The sequence below is a fragment of the Loxodonta africana genome, chromosome 16 (assembly GCF_030014295.1).
Source record: "Loxodonta africana isolate mLoxAfr1 chromosome 16, mLoxAfr1.hap2, whole genome shotgun sequence".
Classification (NCBI taxonomy): domain Eukaryota; kingdom Metazoa; phylum Chordata; class Mammalia; order Proboscidea; family Elephantidae; genus Loxodonta; species Loxodonta africana.
Window position 1 is genome coordinate 73,239,516 of NC_087357.1, and position 24,364 is coordinate 73,263,879.

Genomic DNA, 24,364 nt, shown 5'->3' on the forward strand with positions numbered 1-24,364 from the left:
GCTTCGACCACCTGACACACATACAGATTACCAGGTTTGTTTACTTTAGCCATTTTGTAGCTTCTTGGCTGATTTCTTGAGGAAGCACCACTTAGGAAGAGAAAAGCATCTTCTCCCTGGTTCCTTGCTTCCTGCTTCTCTGCCCTTCCGAATCCATAAAGCAGAATTAGAAAGTCACACTCTTGATCTCTACCTGGGACATGGGGGGGAGTACTATCAGGAGGCTGATCATGAAGAGACATCTACCCTCTTTCTCTGTATCTTAGATCTACTGCTGGCTTAAGTTTTATTATATGATACCTAAATACAGGAATACATTCTATAGTAGTTCAGGTTGCCAGCTAGCACCTTGCAGTTTTAATGGCTTGTCTTTTAATAGATGGCTTTGTTTAAAAGAGCTTCTGCTTAACAAACTTTTTAAAACACAGTTTAAGTAAAACTTAAGAGTGCTTTTAAGCAGAGATTTAGAGTGCTTTCATCCAACCTGAAAATAGTTTTTTGGAATATTTTTTTTATATTGACTGGTCCATCTTCTATAGAAAGTAGGTTAGAGCTTAGGAATTGGATTGGCTGAGGTCCAGTAGCAAGGTTTTTCCTGACTGTTGATACACTCTAAGGAACCAGGATAGAACGAGTCACTAGCTTCTCTCAGAGGCATTATCAGGGTGAGCAGATTCTCCTCAGAAGCTGAGTCCTGACCGACCCTCACAGGCCCTGGTGAGATATCACTCCCCTCCAGTGAGGTTCTCTGGGCATTTCTGCACTGCTCTGGTTGCCTTAAGGCAGTACTTCCCAGTAGGTAACCTGAGAATGGGTACAGGTGATCAGAGAGATTACTCCCCTCAACCCTAGGACATCGAGAACTTCTGGTCCTTTCACCTCACCCCAAGCAGCCTCATCCTTTTACCGCAGTGAGACATGTGAACTCTGTCATATCCATGGTGAGGAAGAGGTCAGGAAGCACTCGCTTGGAGTATAACCTCTTTCTTGGGTAGGCTGAAGGGTAAATATTTCACTTTCCCCCATTTATGAGTCCCATAAGCCAACCATCAAAAGTGTATTTTGAAGGACCATGACAGTGTCTCTTAGGGACATGGTATGTGACTGAAACACTGATTCCCTGAGAGGAGTTACACAAATTAAATGAATGAATGTGGGGTTTAGGATTAACTTGACCCAAATAATTTGGTCTTTGTCCTTGGTTCCTGAGAGATAACCTCTAAAACCTTGGGCTTTCTGCAATGATTGAAGTATCTTTAATGAGGACTCCAGACCACACCTAAGGTTTTATGACTCATGTTGGGTGAGGGCTGACTGTGCCAGAAAGATCCACCGCATATCAACCTCATGATGTCGACCAACCTCAGGGGAGAGGGGCTAGAGTTTGAATTATCTAATGAGACCCCCAATAAAGCTTCTGAACACAGAAGTTCCAGGGGCTTCGTGATTGGTGAAAGACATCAGTGCACACAGAAGGGTAGCACATGCCTTTTGGGGACATGGATGCTCTGTGTTGGGAACCCTCGCAGACCTCACCCTATGTGCCTCTTCATTTGTGTCGTTTTTGCTATAATAAATCTGTACCTGAAAGTATAGCACTTTCTGTGAGTCCTTCCAGCAAATTATCAAACCCAGCAGAGTAGTGGGAGCCAGCAGGTCAGAATTTAGGGGGACCCCTAGGCTTATAGGTGGCGTCCTGAGAGGGTAAAGAAAATCCCCAAATTTGTAGCCAACAAGTCAGAAGTGAGGCTGACATAGGGACCCCCAAGCTTATGGCTTGTATCTAAAGCCATAGACAGACTGACTGTGCCCTTTAACTTGAGATCTGACCTAGCTCTGGTGGATAGGGCCAGAGGAAAAAGTACTGTACGGGTGGTGGTTGTCAGAATGGGACAGAAGTGGGACAGAACTGGTACTGAATTGAACTGAATTGATCCTTACAGTTTGGTGTCAGAAAAGCGGGATTTTGAGTTTTCCACTCAATGAGCTGCAAAGTTGACATGTGATATTTACTTACTTATGTAATTTTTATTTAATAGCTTCCCCTTTTCAGTGGCACTAACCATTAAAAAATAAATAAATAAAGTTTTAGGCTGAACAAGCTGAGTATGTCTTTTATATATTTATCATTTGTTACCCATCTCCTTCACCAAAAGTTGCTTCACGAGGGCAGAGACCTCACTGGCTGCTTTGTTCTCTGCCATCTTCTCAGCTTCTGGAAGAGCCTGGTACTTAGTCGGTCCTCTTTATTTGTTGAATGAATGTGGAGTGAATTACCAGGAGAAGAACTTTTCTAACGTGCTTTCTCTTCTCACGCGTGGTTCTTAGAAAGAATTTTATTTTAATGCACATTAGAATGGAATCATTCAGCTGTGGCTTACTTACTTCACATATGCCCTGCCTTCCTTTGAGGACTGGTCTTTTATCCCTGATACTCCTGCCATTAGGCTCTTCTGCAAGATTGCAGCATCTATTTTAAGATCATTTATGTTGCCTCTGAAAGAAAATTATCATTATCTACTGTAAACCTTGGACAGAGAAAGGAGAAGTGTGACTTAATTCATGTTTACACACAGTTGGTTGAAGAGACACTTATCTTTTCCTTATTTTTCTTTTGTTGGATAATTTATTCCTTGATACATTTATTTTGGAAGGGAAATTCCAACTCTAGTCATAAGAACCTGTTAAGAAAGCTTCTTCTCTCTTTGCTTTGCTTTTCCAGCAGCTATCCTCCATGGCTGAGTACAGTCAAGCAATCATTAAAGAATACTAAGTTAAGCCTTTGAAATGGTGCTCCAGTCCTTCATAGCCTTTTCTAGTATGAGGAACCCCTCCCCTCCCATGCTTCACCATGACACCTGTTGGAAGATAGGACCAGTAGCTCCACCCTGAGGCTGTTTGTGGGTTTTAGAAGATGTGTTTTGATCTGTGTAGTCATGTATAATGATGACATATGTTGTAATAGGATTCTAGTATATAATATAATAAGGCAAATGGCTGTTTTTCCTTATTTTCTCATTATAGTATGTCGCACTAAAAGCCTTTGCCATTACTGTTTTATTACATTGGGCTGAAATACAATATATTTTAATATGCTAAAGATAACATCAAGGTTGAAAACTGAGCTCTCGGTGATTTATCCAGAGGTTGACTGTTACTGAATGCATTGAAATGTATAGCTAACGATCTATTTGTGTATCTTTTTTTTTTAAACTAAGCTTGTCATAAATAAGAGCAAATAAATAGCTCTTGTAGAATTGTTTGTATTCATTGCTTCAATGAAAACATTGTAAGTATGAAACATATGGTTTGCAGTCTTCCTCATTTTTTCTGAAAGCTGCCATTCTGCCTTACATAGCTTAGGATTTTTTTTTTTTTTTTTTTTAAGTTTTGGCATTCAAGTAGATTTTTTACAAATCTTTTGTCTGTTTGGGTTTCTACCATTGGCCTGGCATTTGCAGTGGGTCATTGTGAAACCCCCTTTACTGGGAGGATTTCATTCAGATCATTAGTATCAGAATTTCCCAGACTTCAACAATAAATGGAACCACTTCATCACAAGGGCAGGGGCTTTTTCACTGCGGAGCTCAAAACCAGGAGCAGAGTGCCCAGCACATAGTGGGTACATAATAGGTTTGTTGAAGGAGTGAATAAATAAATGAATGCCCACATCTACATGCTGTTCATCGTGGCAATGAAAAAACGTAGCAGATTCACCCAGCTGGCTAATGACAGAATCTCAGATCTCTCCGCCTTTGGTTTTTTTCTCTTATTTATCCCTCTGTCCCTTCCTTCAGCAAACATGTTTTACATAGACTGTGCCAGGGTGGCCTAGGTGATGTGGAGGTAAGGACAAATGACCCAGTTCTTACCTGTAGAGTCGTGGAGGGGTCAGACACAGTACTTCCAGCCATCTAGTACTGGGTGTGCAAGGTATGTGTGAGGTTCTGGCAGTGCAGAGGAGGACATGTTCCCAGCTGACTTTTCCATTTTCCCAATTAAGATAGATGTAAGGGAAGCATTTGTCCATTGTTAAAACAAGAACAAGAAAGATTTTCTTCTGGTTGGTTGATATTAGTGCTAAACCTGGTCCTGGTTTCAAGGGAGCTATTCCCTTGAACACATTTCCAGCTTGTAGTAGAGACATAATATTTGAAGTAGAACATTTTAAGATACAAGTTTGCTAAGCCCCTTTCATGATGGTATTTCTAAACAATGGGTTTATAATTTTAGCTAGTTGTGAGGTAGTATTTTTTTAAACATCAATTCAGTTTGTTTTAGTTAAAGTAAAAGATTTTCTGCAACTTGTTTAGAATTCTGTTAGGGAAATACCAGTTAGGAATTGTTTTTTTGTTTTTTTTTTCCTCCCCCATAGATTTGTGGTTAACATATTTTACTGTAATATTCGTGCTATGTTTTCATGCTTACCAGTATAAAACCTCTGTTTTGTAATTATTTATATTGAATCCTGCTTTGGGTTACGATTATAGAGGAACTATTTTTTTTTTCCACAAAATTGTTTTAAATTAACATTTATAGCGCTTAAAAGTAGTTGAGTGAATTAAAAGCAATTCATTTATGCATGTAACCATTTGTTCATGTTGTAAAAAATATGCAGTGCCATTACATAGCAGAAGGTATTGAAAAATGTTGCTGAAATCTTGAAAAAATATAATAACAAGTGGACCTCACTTATACCATAGATTTACATAGCATTTTCTTGGCAAATTGAGTCATCATTTTTAAGTGAAGTAAAAGAGTTCTTTTTGTTTAAAAAAAAAAAAAAAAGTGCTCCTTCTTTTCATAGTAGATGCAAAGAAGCAAAGACTATTAGGGTCATGCCAAAAGAACTCAGGAGTCAACTTGAAGAGGCTCCCATGAGACAATAAATATAATAATAAGAGTAACAATTCAATTGATTGAAACACATCCAGTGTTTAAATTTGCAAGTTCATAATGATATTAAGAAACAACCTAATTTAGAGGCACTTTTTTTTTTAGGGGACTAGTACATTGTCTTGAAAACTGGTAAGTAAAGCATTTAGCCTGCCTTTCCTATATGAACTGTACCAGTAGGTAGCCAAATAGTAAATTAGGGGAAACATCTTTTTATAAAAGTATCCCAGCTAATAAATGAAAATAAAATGATAAAATATCACCATTTTGCAATGCGCCGCTGCCCCCCATGAATTAATGGCTGTAGACACTAAACATCAACAGCTGCAAACAGTACATAAGAGAGACCATCACAAATTATGTGCCCCCTGGTCAGGGAGCATACTACCACCTATAACCTTGCCTAAGGAACCAAACCCAACCAGGTTTGATAAAGCCTCAGGATCCAGCTGCCTTTCTCTGAGGAAATACAGAAGAACATGTTGAATTGCATTCTGAGTATGCAACCAGCGAAATCCAGACTGTGGAAGGAAACTCTACAGGCCAGATGGTCCTGGTTCCTCAACAGATAAATAGTACAGAAAAGAAAGGGATAGGTTAAAAGAGACTTAAGGATATCTTTTTTTTTTTTTTTTTAAACGGGCAACACTATACTATAGTGCGTGGGGATGTTTTGTTAACGCATAAAAGAAACACAAGGGATTCCTGTAAAGTCAGGATAGCGGTTACTTGTTTGAGGGAGAAGAGAGTGATAGGGTGGGACAGGTGGAGGGTTTTCTGAGGTAGCTGGCAAAGTTCTATTTCTTCATTCTAGGTGATGTTTACAAGGGCGGTTGCCTTATAATCCATTAAGGTATGTATTTGTATAGCTTTCTTTTTTTTTTTTTTTTGAGGAGGGGCTGTAGCTTTTGTTTTGTTTTTAAAGAAAATGACCTTCTTACATTGGGAAGGTTATACTCTATGGTATCTTAGACGACTCTGTGGTCTTAGAGCTTGAGTTTTTGTAACTGCTAAAACTGGAGAACTTTTTGATTTATTGGTGGCATTGTATTCTTGATGTTTCACAAGAGAGCAGATGCCATTTTTCACCTTCATTGCTTTCATAGAAAATTGTGAGCACACGAGTATCCGGTATATTGGCCTCAACTCCATGTCAGCCTAAGTAAGCAAAACTTCCCTGAAGGAAATGTGGTGAAAGTTACTAGAAATTATGTCCTCAAGTGTTGAGTCTAGTCCATTAGAGAGCAGCTTTCCTATAAAGTTTGCCTCCATTCTTAAACCTAAAAAGCACTAGTTGCCATCGAGTCAACTCTGACTCATGGTGACCTCATGTGCATCAGAGTAGGACTGTGCTCCATAGGGTTTTGAATGCCTGATTTTTCAGAGTAGATTGACAGGTTTTTTTCTTCCATGGTTCCTCTGGGTGGACTCGAACCTCCAACCTTTCAGTTCGAAGCCAAACACATTACCTGTTTGTACCACCCAGGGACTCCATTCTTAAACCTAGAGAAACATAATTAGAGGGTTGTGCGTTAATAGAATGGTGATGAAATGGAGGATTGAGACAAGAAATAGCCATGCAGCACTGGGGTGGACTGAAGAGAAAACATACAATGGAGAAGCCAGAGAGATAAAGAGACACTACAGCATTGGAACTTTGTTGTTCTTTTTTTGTTTTTCCTTTCCTTTTTTTAAAATCCACATCGAGGGAAAGCAATACCGGCAGACCTTGCAAGTCTGTATAGGAAATTATCCTTCCTTCCTCTTAGAATGTTGGGTGCTAAGCAGTTCTGAAATTTGGGGCAGATCTTACAGTACTACCAACAGTGCTTACAGAAGAGAAAAGATGCCAAAGGTCAGATTTTACGAAACGGGGGAAAAGGCTAGAATGTCTTAAAATCTGTGGAAACTAGGATCTGCTGATTATTTATTGCAAAAACAGGCTTCCCTCTTCTTCAGAAGATGGTTTTCTGTTCTTAGATCGGAAGTCCTGCCCTGTGGTTTGCCCAGTGTTGGAGCTTTCCCCCTGAATTTCGGGAAGTTAATGAGACTTTTTCCTACCAAAGCTGAAGATGCGGCTGAGGACTGACAGCCTGCCACCCAGCTGCTGTTCCGCTGCGTTCACTTAAAACCTCGCAGACCAAAATGAAGGTGTTTGAAGAGGAAGTAAAATGAGTGAAGCCTGTGAATTTGTCTTAGACGCTGTTTATTTTACCAGATAATTCAGATAAATTGTACTTGAAGAGGGAGAAAAATCACCAGGTTTCATTAATAATCCAGCACTTTTCAGAGGATTGCTTTGAAATCCTTCCCTGCCACCTTTCCCTAAGTCGAGTGTAAACTTTTCTTCAGCCTCATCACACATAATTAAGCAGCTGTTAAAGGGTTAACACAAACTCAAAAGCGATTCTCTATCTCTTTCTCCATTCTCCTGCAAAATTACACAGGAAGTTTGTTTCAGTTCTCAAGTACGGTAATTACAAGAGACTGTTACATAATTTACAGTTCCAGTCCACTCGTCCATAATCACACACTTCCACCTAGTTGTATATATCCCCATATGAGTATCTGCGTATACTTTGATTTGTAAATGATGATTGCAGTGTGATTGATTGCTTGCAATGTAGCATATTGAATTGATTTTTTGAAAAATGAACCTTAACTGTTAACATGTCTACTTGAGTTCCTGGTATTTACGTAATTTGTGGTTCTTGCGTTCAGCAGTTGCATACTAGTTAAATTAAATTCCCAGAGCTTTTTTTGTCTTTAAATTTGGAAAATGGAGTATCCGTACACAACCTAGGAGCCCTGGTGGCACAGGGGTTAAGAAGTGATACAGCTGCTAACCAAAAGGTCAGCAGTTAAAATCCACCAGCTGCTCCTTGGAAACCCTATGGGGCAGCTCTACTCTGTCCTACAGGGTCGCTATGAGTCAGAATCGACTCAACAGCTACAGGCTTGGTTTTGGTTTTATATATAACCTAAGTAGAAGAGTGCCTAACACATAGTAGGCACTTGAGAGCTGTAGAACACACTACTAAACTGTTCCAGTCCTTCGAAAATTTAATAGGAGTTCTTTGATTAACAGTGACCATGGAGTATAAAAACTCATGGGGATAATATTTGTATATTGTGGCTAAAGCTGTGCTGATATTAATATATTGTTACTGAAGTCTCAACTCTAGCCACTGCTGGTATTAGGGAGCCAATCTCAACAGTGGACAGAATGGCGGCTCACTCCAGGGGTTTAGAGAAAAGTCTCACCTACTAACTCAAGGGGAGAGTACTGATACATTAAATACTGCCAGTGACGGTATTGCAGATGTCTTTGGTTTCCGACACCTAACATCTGACCCTAGCCAACTCGAACTTTAAAGTCTAGATGCCTACACGACACCAAATCCACTGGCAAAGCAGCCGTCACTTAATTAAACACCCTGCCTACCCCAGCTCCCACCACCAGCGTGGATGTGTTGCAGGTCTCTCAGAATGCCTCACCAGTAACCCTGTGGGCACAACCGTTTATTGCCTGAGGCTTTCTACCTCAAATCTTGTTCGAAAGCATATGGGAGATTAATAGGTAGTAAGAGAAAAGAAAACTTCTCTCCAGACTGATGAAGTAGGACTGTCTGGATAACCTGAGTAAAACTAGAGATAGTTTTTCTACCTTTTGTTCAACATTAGTTGATCAGTCAGATTGAGTGATTAGAAAGTTATGTGAAAGGCCGACAGATTCCCTTTTAAAGAACACTTTGAAAACAAAGGATATTTTTAGAGATTTATATTTCCACTTTTTTTCCGAAGTCTTGTGTATTTGTGTTTGCTGTGTGAAAACTCATCACTGAGAATTGGAATTAGAACATACTTTGTCCTGATTTAGAAGTTACAGCTGATACACACACATATGCATATATAGTATTTTAGTGGGTTCGTGGGAGAACACATGGAAAGGCAAATTGCTCTCCCAACTGTCCTGGTTCTGAGATCGGTGGCAGTGTCACACTGGTGTAAATATCCCCTATCCCCCGTGGATCTGTGGGCTGGCATTACACCAGATAATTGGATACTTAGAATGAACTCTCTCATCTGTCCCCACAGAACCTCAAATCTATAAAAATGGACAAAAGAAATCCCAGCTTTTGCTTACAGTAATTTAGTTAAGGAAAGTTAAATTGCCTTTTTTTTTTAGCAGCAGGAGAATGGTCTTACAGGTGAAGCATTGTAAGTACATATAAGTAAGTTTTTTGCCTGGGGCAGATACTTTATTTGAAGCATATATGTATTTAATGCAGAGTTTAAAATCTTACACCTTTTCAGTGGTAAATCCTTCCCCCAGGACATTGGAACTTGGATGTGAAAATGTTATCCACAAGCCCAAAGGGCAGATGAAGGTGCTTTTTTTGCAGTTGTAAACTGCAGAATTGTTCTCTGATATAGTTTTTTCAGACTGAATTTCTGTTGTGGACTTTTACCTATTCATAATATTTTTAAAATGTAGAATTACTTCATCTTATTTTTTAAAAAAAAACAAATGTGCTTTTCCTAAAACAATCCAGAATTGAAAAGTGGAAAATCAAAAAAAAAAAAAAGGGTCAAAGAGGAAGGCATGACACTGGTACTTCACCATTAAAGCAAACCAGAAATACCCCTCTGAATGACCAGTCAGAGCTCTGGTTAGATTTGTGATAGGTAATGGGCTTCGTGAAGAATTTGATTATTTACCAAGTATTTTTAAATAAAAATATATTTTTTAATTTTTGCCTTCCCCAAATTATTTTAGTTCGGGAATACAGGATACTGATAAGTATAACATCTCTCTTTTCTTGATTGTCTCAGGCATATTTGTTTACCTTTCAAATCCATCTCTGTGTCGGGGCACCTCATTTTCCTAGCAAGAAAATTGAAGGACTGAATCTATTTCCATAATTGTTCTTCTTAGAAAGAAAAATTATATTCTAATACACCAGACCAGGACCTTTCTTGTGGTGACGTGCCGTGCACAAACAAATATCCCTTAGCTGAATGATTTAAAAAATGAAATCTCTGTGAAGTGTTTCACAGAGCTCTACTGTGTGACCATACTCCTCCCTAGCCTCAACTCTAGAGGTCTCTGGTTTCCTCAGGATTTACTTTCTGTTTGAATCTCTCATTATGTATCACAGCTACTATCACAGCCTTTCTGGGTGGCAGAAATGGAAGAGGTGGGATTGATGCACCCCTTTTAACATTCTGGCCCAATATAGTCCCTAAGGCCCCCTTCCTTAATATAATCCATAATATATCTGAGACTAGTAGTTTTTAAAAGCTCCAAAAAAAAAAAAAAAAAAAATTTTTTTTTTTTTTTTTAAGTGATTGTTACGTGCAGTCAGGAATGAGAACCACTGGGTTAGACTAAAGGATAGAAAAAGGAGAAATAAACATTCTCATTGAATTAGATTATTGGTTATACAACTACCACTGATTCATCTTCAGCCTGTGGCCATCCCACAGGGGTCTGTCTCTGGCCCTCAGGCTGCTCCATGTAGCAGGTGCTGTCCTGGCCACCCCCAGCTAAGGAGCACATTCAGAATGTTCACGCTCCTTAACCCAGAGGTGCCTCAGAGGGAGGGAAAGCCCCTTTCCTGGCTGCTTGAGGTCCTGTTTATGAGTTCATTTTCTCTCTAAGCACCTATCTTTTCCCTGCGTGACTGACATGCAGAATGACCACCTTCTTCGTGGTGGTCCACAGTTACCCACAGAATTGTGGAATCCACCTGGTAAATCCTGCATGATCTAATCTGTAGACTTGTACACATGGCATCAGGGGAGTCATGCCCCTACTGTATACCTTCCACAAGGAAGTTGAAGGACACCATTCCTCTCCTGAGTTGACTTGGGGAGACGTTCAATAAGAGATATCAGTGGCTGTCTCCATATAAGGGAGGAAGAGCTCAGCACTAGAGAGGTCTACGGAGGAACTTGTAGGATCTTTGAGGAGAGAGAGCTAAGAAATAGGCTTGGAGAAACAGACCAGTACGTGATCCCAGGCAGCTAGCTTTCCTTCTCCAGAGACCCACTGTCTCCATTCTCTGGGTTTCACTGACTCAGGACATTTCTTCAGGTAGACGCTTCAATCTTCTTGAACATTTGGGTCTTTGTCTCATCTTACCTGACACCATCCCTGGGTTCTGCTGAAGCCATGAACCCAGCCAACCCACTGCTGTGAGTTGATTCCAACTCACAGTGACCCCATAGGGTTTCTAAGGCTGTAAATCTCTACGAAAGCAGACTGCCACATCTTGCGCAGAGCTAGAGCCCCTGGTGGTTTCGAACCGCTGGCCTCTCGGTTAGCAATCAAATGCTTTAACCACTGCACCACCAGGGCTCCTTGAAGCCATGAAGCAGTCATTGTTTTGGGGGTTTGATGGACTTGCTTCTTCCTGGGGGTAGTCCTAAAATTAAGGACTTAGGGGCCAGAGGGAACTTGGTGGACACAGAACTCTGCTTGCTTCGGACTTTGAACGGCAAGTTTCTTGAGATCATTCCTGGGGCAACATGTGTTTCTTTATGTCCTCTTCCATTATTTAAATTTATATTTAGGCAGTTAACTCTGTGTGTGACACACACACAGAGAAGGAGGGAGGAAAAGAGCAGGGAGAGCTTCTGTTTGAGGCAGTGGGATGGTTTGTAGGTACCTCAGGCAAAAGTGGGGAAAAAAAAAAGGTAACTCTTCTCGATCTGACTCTAGAGCAGTCTATCTCCTTCCTTCTGTCCAAATTTTCTATCCCTGAACATGAGAATATTTAGTCGCCCAAATGATCACTTGAAATTTCATTTCATTCATTCAATATGTTGAATAATAATAACTAACACTTACATAGGGTTACTCTAATATGCCAGCGCTGTTCTATGTGCTTTGTGTTAACTCCCTTAACTCTTACGACAACCCTAAGGGAAAGGTATGGTCATTTATCCCTATTTTATGAATGAGGGACCTGAAGCACAGGGAGGTTAAATAAATTGCCCAGCGTCTCACAGCTGGTGCATGGTGGAGCCAGGGTTCCATTCCAGGGAGTCTGGCTCCAGAGCCCATGCTCTTAACCACCCTTTGTGTACTGCCTTTCATGATCCTCTCACACTGTATTCAGTAAATGCCATACTGTCTTAAAATACCCGTGGCCTTGTTGCGCAACTTTTTAAAAATTCTTTCTTTTGTTTAAAGTGCGTGGTCTCAAAAGTGTGGTCCAGGGACTCCTGAGGATCTTTGGGACCCTTGCAGGGAATCTGCAAAGTCAAAACGATTTTCAAAATAATAGCTAAGATACTATCTGTCCTTTTCACTCTCATTCTTGTGAGTGTACATTGGAATTTTCCAGAGATTTCATGATCTTTGCTGTCTCAACAGGTTGAATACTCAAGCAGATATGAGAATCTAGCTGTCTTCTCTTAAGCCAGACTTTAAAGAGATTTGCAAAAAAATGCAAAACAATGTCACTCTTCTCACTATTCTTTTTGTATTTTTAGAAAACGTAGATATATTTCCATTTAAAAATTATGTTAGTACATGAGCTTTTGTTATTTTTTTTTAATGAATTAAATATTTTTCAAATTTCTCAGTAAAATCAATGGATATGATCCTTATAGACAAAAAAGGTCTTCAGGGTCTTAAATAAATTTTTTTTTTAAATGTCAAGCATCCTGAGACCAGAAAGGTTCGAGAACCACTGATTTAACATGTAACCTCTTGCTATTCAAGTGTAGAACGTTTTACAGATCCAGAACCTCAGGCCCGACTCCAGAACCAGTGAATCCAGTGAATCAGAATCCACGTTGCAACAAGAGGTGACTTGTTTGCATAGTGAAGGCTGAGAAGCACAGGCACAGAACGTAAGGTCGGGGTCACCTGACAATGCAATGCCCTTTCCTTCCATTTTGGTCCGGAGGGGCTTCGAAGATGTAGCCAACCCTGACCCCAGCTCTCCACCACCAAGGAGCTAGGTTAGCTCACTGTCTGTTCAGTGGCTGTCCGGGCTGCACAGGGAGATTTTTACATCCTCATCACAACCAGCAGCTCCGTAGCAGCATTTATAGTGTCCCCAAACTTGAGTGTGCATCAGTCACCTGGAGGGCTAGGCCCCTTCCCCAGAGTTTCTGATTCAGTAGTGGAATCTGGATTTCTAACAAGCTCCAGGTGATGCTGATGCTGCTAGTCTGGGGACCACACTTTGAGAACCACTGGTCTGGGAAGTAGACTGGGATCTTAAGAAGCCAAGCAATATTTACCTAAGTTGTTATATAATTATTTCTGCTTGGTAAAGTAGGGGTCAGCAAAAAAGAGAGAGACCCTCCATGAGATAGATTGACACAGTGGCCGCAACAGTGGGCTCAAACATAGCAACAATTGTGAGGATAGTGTAGGCCCAGGCAGTGGTTTGTTCTGCTATACATAAGGTCACTGTGAGTCAGCACTGACTCTGGCACCAAACAACAACATAATTACTTCAGGCCCATAGGACTATAGGAGTTGTTGCTATTAGTTGCCATCAAGCCAATTCCAACTCACGGCAACCCCATGTATGCAGAGTAGAACTGCTCCATAGGGTTTTCAAGGCTGTGACCTTTTTGAAGCAGATCACCAGGACTGTCTTCCAAGGAGCCTTTGGGTGGGTTGGAACCACCAACCTTTCAGCTAGTAGTAAGCACTTAACCATTTGTGCCATGTGAGGACTCCTAGGACTATAGGAGCCAAAGCCAAAAACCAGACCCACTGCCGTTGAGTCAATTTCTGACTCCAGCGACCCTATAGGACAGAGTAGAACTGCCCCATAGAGTTTCAAAGGAGCACCTGGCGGATTCGAACTGCTAACGTCTTGTTTAGCAGCCGTAGCACTTAACCACTACACCACCAGGGTTTCCGTTTAAAATATAAACTCTCTGAAAAATTCAAACTTTGCAGTTTTGCTAATAAGTGGAAAGCAGTAAGATTTCAGGCAGGTCATACGTCACTTAGAACCCTGCTCTCTTGAAAGAGTGTGCAAGCCAAGGCTCAGCTTCTTTGTGCACTAATTGCACAATTACCACAAATGTTAAATGAGACATAAATAGTCTGTTAGATTCATTTATCACAACTTAGACTGATAACATACCATTCCTCCACTTGCTCATAGCGCTGCCTAACCCCAGAAACAAGTAACAGATGAGCGTGAGTGTAGACCAGTGCATCTCCGTCCCCAATCACGAGATACATAGTTAGAGTTGTCAGATTTCCCTCCTTCAAGAGCTGCCATAAATCCCCTCCTTGGTGTCAGTTCCCAGGCTTGCAAACCTGGTGCTGTCTACTACTATGGGCCCTTCAGCTGAGTTTGCCGAGTTCAACAGGTGTCTGATGAAAGGTGTGTAATCCTTGAAGATTATCTTCCCCTAAAAGCAGCCAGTGACCCCAAGCTCACATAATCCAGACAGATGGGAGTTGGGTCTAGCCTGCCAACAGTGACACTTTTGTGTTTGAGGAAATGTGTATGGTTTGGTTCCAGGTGGTAGAAGATGGAGGTGTACAAGGGTGAGGGGTGGCTGCCTTTGTGGGAGTATGTGCTTGGCCATGTCCACACCCTTGCCCATGAGCATTACGCCACTTCTGGTTCAGTCTGCAATCTTGAAATATTATCAGTTTAAAAGGAAGGAGTGTTTTGTCTTAAAAGAGAGTTACTCTTATGATTATTATGTTGGGAGTTAAATTAATTTTGGAATTTGAGTCTGCAAAAACAAATCTTGACCTTGTCTAGATAATTCCTTCCTTATCCTAATGGATTGATCTACATGAAGGCAACTCCACCACTTTTTCTCTCCCCTGGGAGGGAGTGTACCATTTCAGACATAGGGGATCAGGACTAGTTAACATGAGAATTGATTCTCCTACTAACTACTGGTCGGCCAGCCTTAATGGAAAGAGGGTAAATTTGGGTCCCCTGCAGTACAGTTCAGAAATACTTACATTTCATAGACAACACATTGTTCTTACTTTTCCTTTAAGCAGGCATCTTTATAACCCTTTGAATTAAGCGTGTGGCCCATGCATGAAAACTCAGACCTTCTCTTCCACTGGGTGAGTAGTTCCAGTGAAGCAAGAAAGGAAGCCAGGCTTCTCTAGTATCAGGATATCTGATGTGGATGAGAGGGTTTATGGGCCAGTCAGCTTTCAGTTACAAGCCTCCCCATCACGGGTTCAGCGCTGTTCACCAGCACCTCTGGCTCCACAGTTTGAAGGGAGTAGTGTACACCAGCCATTAATTCTACTGCAGCTTCTGGGATCTGTCCTCCAAACATCACTTTGTTTTTGGTCTAGCACAGCCAGGTTTCTCCAGGGATAATTCAGGTTTTCTGGTGGAAAGTGTCCTGAGTTAAGGAGAGGTGTTAGAACACTGAGGGAACCTATTCACCGGGGTGTATTGTACTTGTTTCAGATGCTTCAGGATAATACACCAGCTTCCAAGATAAGTGCGTTTTATTTCCCTGCATCTTAGATCAATTATTTGGAATCTTTTTGGTAAGTGAATTAAAGAGCTGTAACTTAAACCACACCTCTCTAATCAATTATCCAATAACTAAGGTGTCCTTACCAAAAATTATTCAGCATCGGGCTGTAGAGCAGTTATGACTTGAGGAGCCTAGAAAAGGTAGAGAGAAACAAAAGGTGGCAAGAAATGATTGCGAACATTCCATATTGTGAAGGTCAGAGTAGTGAAGTGCCACCAGCGACAGATTTTTGAGGGCAAGTGCCTGCTGCAGGTAAAATTTAAATAATAAATTGCATCCACCTAGTGCACAGCTGGAGCGGACATGACACACAGTTTTCTTCTGAGCTGTTGGTTTTAACATATTACGAGTGATTTCACTTAACTGGCTCTGAATCAGAAGTTTACCCTTGGTTATTTGGATTGTTCAGATGGATCCCATTGAAAATGTCTCCTTGAGGAGGAGACTTCACAGCCAGAGAAATGGCTCTTGGCCTAGGGGTAAGTTCCTTGCTGGTCTCATCAGTCAGGTAGGAGGAGAAGAGATTAACAGCAGGCAATGTGATGACACCTCTGGACAGTGGCACTTTGGGGTCTGTGATGTGGGTGCTCGTCATCCCTGAAAGCTGCTTGGTGTTTTCTGGTTGGAGTTTTGGTTTGGAGTTTTTCCTCCTCGGCACCCGGGAAAATACCGCTTCCTGGCAGGTGTTAGCAGCCTCCCCTGGGCCATCACCAGCAGTCTGGGGGCGTTTGCTGTGAGGGGCAGTAGGTGCTGTGCCCATGCTCTTCAGGACTGGTCACCCTGCTGCTGCCTGTCCAGGGGAGCCTCCCGGGAGACGGCTACCTACCATGGTAGGAGTAGCAGGTGCTAAAGGGCCTGTGCCTGAGCACTCCCCACAGACCCCTAACTTGCAGTGGCCTAACTCATCTAGGCTCAGGCCCTGATACGGTGTATCTGTATTACCTCAGTGTGTGCAAACATGAGCAGCTGTGTAAAATATGCTTTTTCAGGAGTCTGGCTGCTGCCCTGTAGCCGGAGTAGGAATTGTGGGAAGGGAAGACAGAACAAAGAAATCTGTGTGCGTCCTGGGTTAGGTAGTCCATCTCGGTGGGGGACATAAAGTAGGGAGGGCACATACCACCTTCTGAACCCTTGGGTTATACAGAAATCCTTCTGTTAGGCTGAGGGGGGGCTTCCTGTCCCCATCTGTGGGGTTCAGATAAGAACCAGTGGGGGCCTGGGGAATTTCACAGTCACTGCGGGGCGCTTTTAATTGAGGGATCTCATGGACAAAAGGGAATAGTTCCATATCCACGCTTCTACGGTTCTCTCCCCCCAGGAGTGCAGAGCTGGGACCTCCAGCCGACTGAGTAAATTTCTCAGCATGTGCCAAGCACTTAGGAGGCAAATGACGGATGTGCCAATTATCTGTGTTCTGAGGTTTGGGCACCCTTCGTACTCTGGCAGCAGAGAGCTCTTCTCCATATTGACAGGGCACGATACGGGCTGGATTCAGCACGATGGCCGTCACCGTTAGCGTTCCTGACACACTGCTAGCGAAAGCCTCTGCGTGCAGCCAAATGACATGTCGACAGCGGTTTGACTGTAAAATTTTGTGGTGCTTGTTTGCATTCAGTCAAGTACCTTGCCCTTAAACATGAGTTAAAGGGACAAATAAGTCAAAAGACTTCAGCAGAACCTTAAAGTTGAATTTATGCCTATTCTTCATAATGGCATTCAGATTAAAACCCTTGAAATGCAAAACGCTGTGATTCTACCCCTCTGTGATTCAGACTGGATTTCTTATTCTCTATTTCTGCATTATTTTCAGTGATTTTGAGAGGCACAAAAGTGTATGGGAAGCATCTGATTTCTCCTTGTAACAAAAAATCCAAAATTGAGAACATTCCTGAGAATGCAGCCATTTTGGAAATGTGTAGATAAAGAAGAAAAACACTGAAGATTTGGGTGGTTTATAGAGCAGTGTGATTTTGTAATTGCTGCCACCTACTGTATGTGGTTGACGTTTGTTTAATTTTAAGAAGTTCACGAAGGTGAGGCTGTTGAAATAGATAATTAGTGCGAGGGTAGACATCATTAGTTTATAGCATTTCTTCTCTGCTCCGTAAGTGGCTCTTAATTACCGAGACAGCCGCCAGCTCTCATTCATTACCTTCAAGTGGAATTAAAGTTTTTCTCATTTTAAACTTCTTCTGCCCGGGAACGTCCACAGCAGCCTGTAGAATGCACGTTCAAAAGCTTAGCCTGCTCAGGGACTTTCTGAATATACGTGAAGCCGTTTGTTTTAAGGGGGCTTTTTTTTGTTGTTTTGTCTTTTGTTTTTACTATGTAGGAGCAGTGTTCTGGGGCTGGATTATAAATTAATTTCCACAGAAGAGGTCAAAATAGAGCTGGTGGAGCTGCCATGCCATGCAGCAGTTGACTTAGAAGACATTGTCTTATGAGTCCTGAAACAAAGCTTCACATCAGCCCGCTAGTTCAGTGTAACAAGCAATATAAAATCTGAGCCAACAGAGGCCCTTCTCTTTTTATTAAGACCCAGCTGTCAAAGGGTCATTAGGTCCTTCCTGTGGAAAACAACTTGCCCATTAATGTTTGGGGTGGTCCCTCAACAGGATTTCTGAGTAAGTGTCTGATGTTTAGTTTTTGGAAGAATCTAAAGCTGGTGGGTAGACTTGGATGTTGAGACTTACCAGAAGCAATGTCTCCAACCTTAGCTTTTAGTCCCTTTTAAATATGCCATGATGTACTTTTGGAATGCTGCTGCTAGCTGCATGAATTGACGTATAGTGACAGTATAAAAGATTTAGAAGCGTAACCCTCATGGAGATGGAATCGCTATAACCGGGAAAAGACTACGTACATAAAACTGCCGCACTTCCCTGATATGAGGATTTTACCCTGTTGCTCCTTATATTCTAGCGGCCCTGCTCCAAGTTCTCGAGACACCACAGTGAGATGGACTGTTGCTTTTTTCTGCCCTAGGCTATTTGCTTTCTAGAAGGGAAGGCCAAGCAGGGTCTCCTGAAAAGCCGCTCTCTGACCTGGGCCGCCTCTCCTACCTGGCCTACTGGAAGAGTGTCATCTTAGAATATCTCTACCAGCACCACGAGAGGCACATCAGCATCACGGCGATAAGCAGGGCTACCGGCATGTGCCCACACGACATCGCCACCACGCTGCAGCACCTCCACATGATTGACAAGCGAGGTGGCCGGTGAGTCCTGGGGCCTGGGCGACACGCTCCCCACACCACAGAGAGCCTCTGGAGGCTAGGTCGAGTCATTCCAGTTAAAGATGAAACCCGTTGCCAATGAGTCAGTTTGAACTCATGGCGACCCCGTGTGTGTCAGAGCAGAACTGTGCTCCACAGGGTTTTCAGAAGTAGATCATCAGGCCTTCCTTCTGAGGTGCCTCTGAGTGGACTTGACCTTCCAACCTTTTAGTTACCAGCTGAGTGTGTGAACCGTTTGCACCACTCAGGGACTCCAGTTAAAAAGAAGAGGTTCCCTAAGGGTATTATTTAAACCTTTTTCTAAAAAGATAACATGTAATGACACTTTTTTTGCTGGTTGAATATCAGTTTGCTGTACCTTTTCATTGGTACATTTTCTGATTTTTTCTAGCCTAGGTAATAGTAGTGCTAACATATGTCAGTTTGTGAAGGTGAAATGAAATTTCAGCTTTTGATTGCACTTTATTCTGCCTCATCACATTACAGATTTGTCATCATTAGAAGGGAAAAGTTGATATTGAGCCACATGGAAAAGCTGAAATCCTGTTCCCGGGCCAATGAACTTGATCCAGAGAGTCTGAGGTGGACCCCAATTTTAATTTCTAATGCTGCGGTTTCTGAAGAAGAGAGAGAAGCTGAAAAAGAGGTAATGGTTGGCTTCATCAGCCTAAGTTGTGTGACTTTATCTTGTCACATTCTTAAGCTAAGAAAGTCATTAACATCATTGTCAAAAGCTTGGTTATGTAGAAGAGAGCTTGTGAAATGATATGGCACTAATTTATCCTAACCGAGGTTGCGTGGTAAGACATGATAATTTTATTGAATTGAGTATGAGAAATGAAACATTTATCATTGATCACAAAGCAGCATTTTTCACTGCTGACAGCATGTAATCAGATCAGATTTGGTGCTGAGCTCCAAGGCTGCAATGTCAATCGATTCTTTGTGTTTATGAACTTGCTTAAAGTGCTCCATGCCAGTGAGCATGTAATGTAGTGATAAAGGACTCGAATCAATTCGCTGCATCATTAATAGTGCTAAATATCCCATGAAACCTAGCCTTCTTTGATTTGTTATCCTACTGATGCAAAAGGGTCCTGAGATGATGCAGCTGGGATGTATCTTGGCTGGCCGGCTGTCCTGATCAGAAACGACTTAGAGAGCGTTTGCCATCGATCCTTCAGCTGCAGTACTGCCCTCTCACTGGCCCACTGTTTTGCCCCCTCCCCGCTTAGGCTGAGCGCCTAATGGAACAAGCTAGCTGTCGGGAAAAGGAGGAGCAAGATATGCTGTCATCTAGAGCTAACAGTCGGCAATCACCTGCAAAAGTACAATCGAAAAACAAATATTTGCATTCCCCTGAGAGCCGGCCAGTGACAGGGGAGCGAGGGCAGCTGATGGAGCTGTCTAAAGAGAGCAGTGAAGAAGAGGAGGAGGAGGAAGAGGAGGAAGAGGAAGAGGAGGAGGAGGAAGAAGAGGAAGAGGAAGAAGAGGAGGAGGAGGAAGAGGAAGAAGAAAATATTCAAAGCTCTCCCCCAAGATTGACTAAACCACAGTCGGTGGCAATAAAGAGAAAGGTATGTGCCAGTTTAGACTGTCAGTTTGTGAGTCAGCTTCGATCAAATCTTATTTGTCATTGCAGACATTCGATTAGGATTTGTTTCACTGCCTAGTCCTCAAATACAGTTTATGTGTATCCAGTCCCACTGATCATGGATCATAATCGTTTATCTTACAGTCATGATGATGTTTACCTTCTGAGATTGGTTAGTGCCCTGACGATGAAGCCAGTGACAGATCAGCTTCCTACTTTAGTAGTTACTGCCACCTGCTGGTTGGCAGTAGTAGGGCAAATCAGGTTATGGGAACAGAAGGGGGCCTTGGGAGATCGAGTAAACACCCTTCAACAAATTTTGATTAAAAAAACCAAGGCCTAGAGAGGCCAGGAGACTTATCCAAGGTCACACAGCTCATTAGAGATGGAGCTAGGACCAAGCCCAGTGCTCCAGGTGCTATTTCCTTTTTTTATTCTTGATGTAGAATTGTTAGAAGGTATTTTAGGCCCTAGATTTTGATGCTGATACGTTGTATTTATGGTCAACTACACGTTACTGAAATTTTCCATTATCTTATTAGACTGGTAGTTTCTTACATATACCCCCATCATCTCCAGTGTTACAAAGAAAGTAAAAAATTGATTTTGTCTTTAGGTAATGGCTCAACCCAGATCTGGTGTCTATGTCCTCAGTATCCATCTGTGATATAGAGAGCCCAGATCTTGTTAGTATAACCAAGACCAGCAGACACAACGAAATAGAAGTTAAGGCTCTGCCCCAAGGCCACCCTATGTGCTATCTGTCAAGGAACTTGCTGTTCTGACTCCCAGCTCAGCACTGTTTCTTCTAAACCTGGCAGTCTTCTAGTCCAAGGGCATCTGTGGTAAGGTGTTGGAAAGGACCATCCCATCAAAGGGGACTTCAGGCTTCTATATAACATTTTAATTTCTTACAAGGACAATATATTCATGTATTATGTAAATAACAAAAGAAAATTGTTTTTAAAAAACAGAACCTTCCAAGGTATGTTACAGACTGCCCTCATATAAATGGCCTTGACCTAAAGAAAACCAGTTCTTTATATTTGGCTACACTCATGTTTGGGAAAACTTGAGTGGATTAGGGAGGACAGGCCGACTGGGGAGTTAATAACCATAAATGTTAGAGTACAGGCTGATACGTGCACTTCAGTGAGCATCCACAGAGTTGGAGATGTAAGACAAGAATTCTGGGATACAGTTTACCTAGAGTTTGAGTTTTGACCAAACAATATTGAACCCTTCTTTATATTATATTTGCAACAATTTTTTGTACCCACTGTTGACAGATAACATTTTATAGCAAATCTACCTATTATTATTCCTGTATTTGTATCGTTAAACAGTTTTTGCTTAAGAAAAAATATTTTATAACTTAATTATGGAGAGCTATTTGTACCAACCTTTAATGCAAGTAGAAAAAAAATTATGTAAGTAAGACAGATCATATGTGTCTCAAAATTTTTTAGGTACCTTCTATATTAAAATATTTTGCAGAATTATCAGCTGCTCAAATCCCAGCATGTATTGGTATACATGACACCGTTAACACTGTAAACAGTAGAGTAAGCCTTTCTTCTTAAGTACCCTTTCCTCTCTCTCATTTGCATAGATCCCGAAGTCCTGTGAAACTGGGAACGAGTAGGCTAGTGCTTTGCGTGTAATAGATCTTCCTCAAGTATTAAATGAGTGACCCAATGGCTAGTTAATGATTGCATCATTTATAGGAACATTGGTGTCCTTGATGACCTTAATATCTATGATGTGCTGCGGGAGACCTTAGATATTGAAGCCAGAAAGTACCACTTGGAAGATATATGATAGAAAAGCAGAGCTTAGCCCTTAAAATCTACAGTTAAGCTGTTAGGACGTCACCTCGCAAAGCATTTGCTTGAGTAAACAACTTTTATTTGGAAAATACTTGCCCATGTACTTGGAGCCGAGAGGGATGTTAAACATCAGATGGAAGGTTAAGTACAAAGGCATTACAAAAGTCTTTATGTGTAAGGTTCCCAGACATGCATTCAGTACGTGTTTGCTGCATAGCAACTCAACCACTTAATTTCTCATGAGCTCTTATGTATTATGTTTGGAATTAATTTCAGAGGCCTTTTGTACTAAAGAAGAAAAGGGGTCGAAAACGCAGGCGGATCAACAGCAGTGTAACAACTGAGACCATTTCTGAGACTACAGAAGTACTGAATGAGCCCTTTGACAACTCAGATGAAGAGAGGCCAATGCCACAGCTGGAGCCTACCTGTGAGATTGACATGGATGAAGATGGCTTGAAGCCAGTCATGAGAAAAGCATTCCAGCATCAGCCTGGAACGAAGAGACAAACAGAGGAAGAGGAGGGAAAAGACAATCATTGCTTTAAGAATGCTGACCCTTGTAGAAGTAAGTGGAAGAATTTTAGAAATCTTACCCTTATGAAAGCCTGTATATGACTTGCTGCCAAAAAGCAGACTCCTGGAGTTGTACCCAAAGGTGTCTGTGGGATTGTATTGACTCATCTGAAATAAGTGCTCATCTGTCCTTGCTCATTCATAAAAGGTTCTATCCCTTCTTGAAATTGGATTCAAGTTAAACAGCGTCTAAGGCCAGAACATTCCTCTAGGTGTGTTAATCTTACTTTCCAGAAATTGACTTGTCCCTGAAAACTTTGATATCTGCCAGTAAGAAATGCACTGCATTTCCTTGATTCTAATACCTACTTTTTTCACCTTTAATATTTCTGAAATCAAGGGACATATTATCAGTGTGAGCATTGAATATGGTGGTTTCTCTTTTCCTGGAAAACAAATACTAGGAAACTGATGGTGTATCTTATAATCAGTATTGTCTTAGGTATATTACTATCTAGAATTATTTAAACTTAGCCACATCATCAGTATTACCCAGTGCTGTCTAGTTGATTCTGACTCATAGCGACCCTATAGGACAGAGTAGAACTGCCCCATAGAGTTTCCAAGGAGCGCCTGGAGGATTCGAACTGCTGACCCTTTGGTTAGCAGACGTAGCACTTAACCACTATGCCACCAGGGTTTCCTATCATCAGTATTAGCTTTAAAAATGTTAGGATTTTGAAAGAAATCAGGAGATTGGCCTTCCATTTTAATTGTTATTTTATAGTTTGCACTTAACAGGGACACGCCGACCCAATCCTCTAAAAAAATAGTAAGCCCTGTGAATTGTCTTTGGTGCCCTGTATGAAAACAACCATCCCTTGCCCTGGAGGTTGGGGATTTGACTCCCAACTGAATAACAAGCGTTTGTAGGAGGCTCTCTGCACACTCTACAGTTGAAATTACTTCATTCAAAAACTAACTTTATTCCAGTCTGGGGAACAAGCCATCTTATTCCCTGGTAACCATAGTATCAATCTAGCTTTTGAAAAGCCACAATTTTAAGGGCATAATCAAGAAAGCATCTTCTTGACTTTCTTAATTAACGGGAATACTATTCCCCACATACTGTTTTTTTACATACAGTATTTTGCTAAGAGAATGACATCTTTACCCCAGCTACAGGGAGACCAAGCCTTGTTCCTTAATTTCTTTAAACAAACAACCAACAACGAGAAATTGCAGAGATCATTTTTGTTGTGGAAATTGAGTCATATTCCCCCTTCATGGCTGTCTCCTTGGGAACCTACAATGGACTATCATGGCCTTCATTCTCCACTTGATGCCATTTGTCTTTAGAAATTCTGAGTAACCTTCCAGGATCTTCTTTTTCTTAAAAATAATATTCAGAAAACTCATCTTCTGATTTAGGGAGGAGTGTTCTGTAGAGGCTGTTAGGTCCAGTAGCATCTGGAATTTTGTAGAATCCAGAGCCATTGGCATGGTTATTACCTTTCCATGTGAATAGAAATAAAACAGTTTGAAAGTCTTGGAGATGACTGTCACTCAGGTATTGTACTTGGCACTTCCGAAGGAATCATTCTACATGTATTCATTCTTTTCACCTAGCCAACCAATATGAATGTAGTAAAGGTAAGTTTATATGTTACCCTCTTATCGTGTAAATGAGCTAGGAGCTTAACCCGCTGAGCACTGATTGAATTGCAAATCACTGCATTCTGGCAAAATGATATCTCTCCCTCATTGATTATTAGATCTCAT

At 41.5% G+C, this 24,364-nt stretch overlaps 1 protein-coding gene across 10 annotated transcripts in view; it reads left to right on the forward strand.

Moving 5' to 3' along the window:
• The window catches only part of KAT6B (lysine acetyltransferase 6B), a 229,511-nt gene that overhangs the window by 200,375 nt on the left and 4,772 nt on the right, over positions 1-24,364 (forward strand). For all 10 annotated transcript variants that reach the window (XM_064269754.1, XM_064269757.1, XM_064269752.1 and 7 more), the window contains 4 exons: positions 18,394-18,625; positions 19,130-19,289; positions 19,879-20,220; positions 22,343-22,634. In XM_064269754.1, coding sequence (XP_064125824.1) covers positions 18,394-18,625; positions 19,130-19,289; positions 19,879-20,220; positions 22,343-22,634 — 1,026 coding nt within the window. The remainder of the gene's footprint in view (positions 1-18,393; positions 18,626-19,129; positions 19,290-19,878; positions 20,221-22,342; positions 22,635-24,364) is intronic.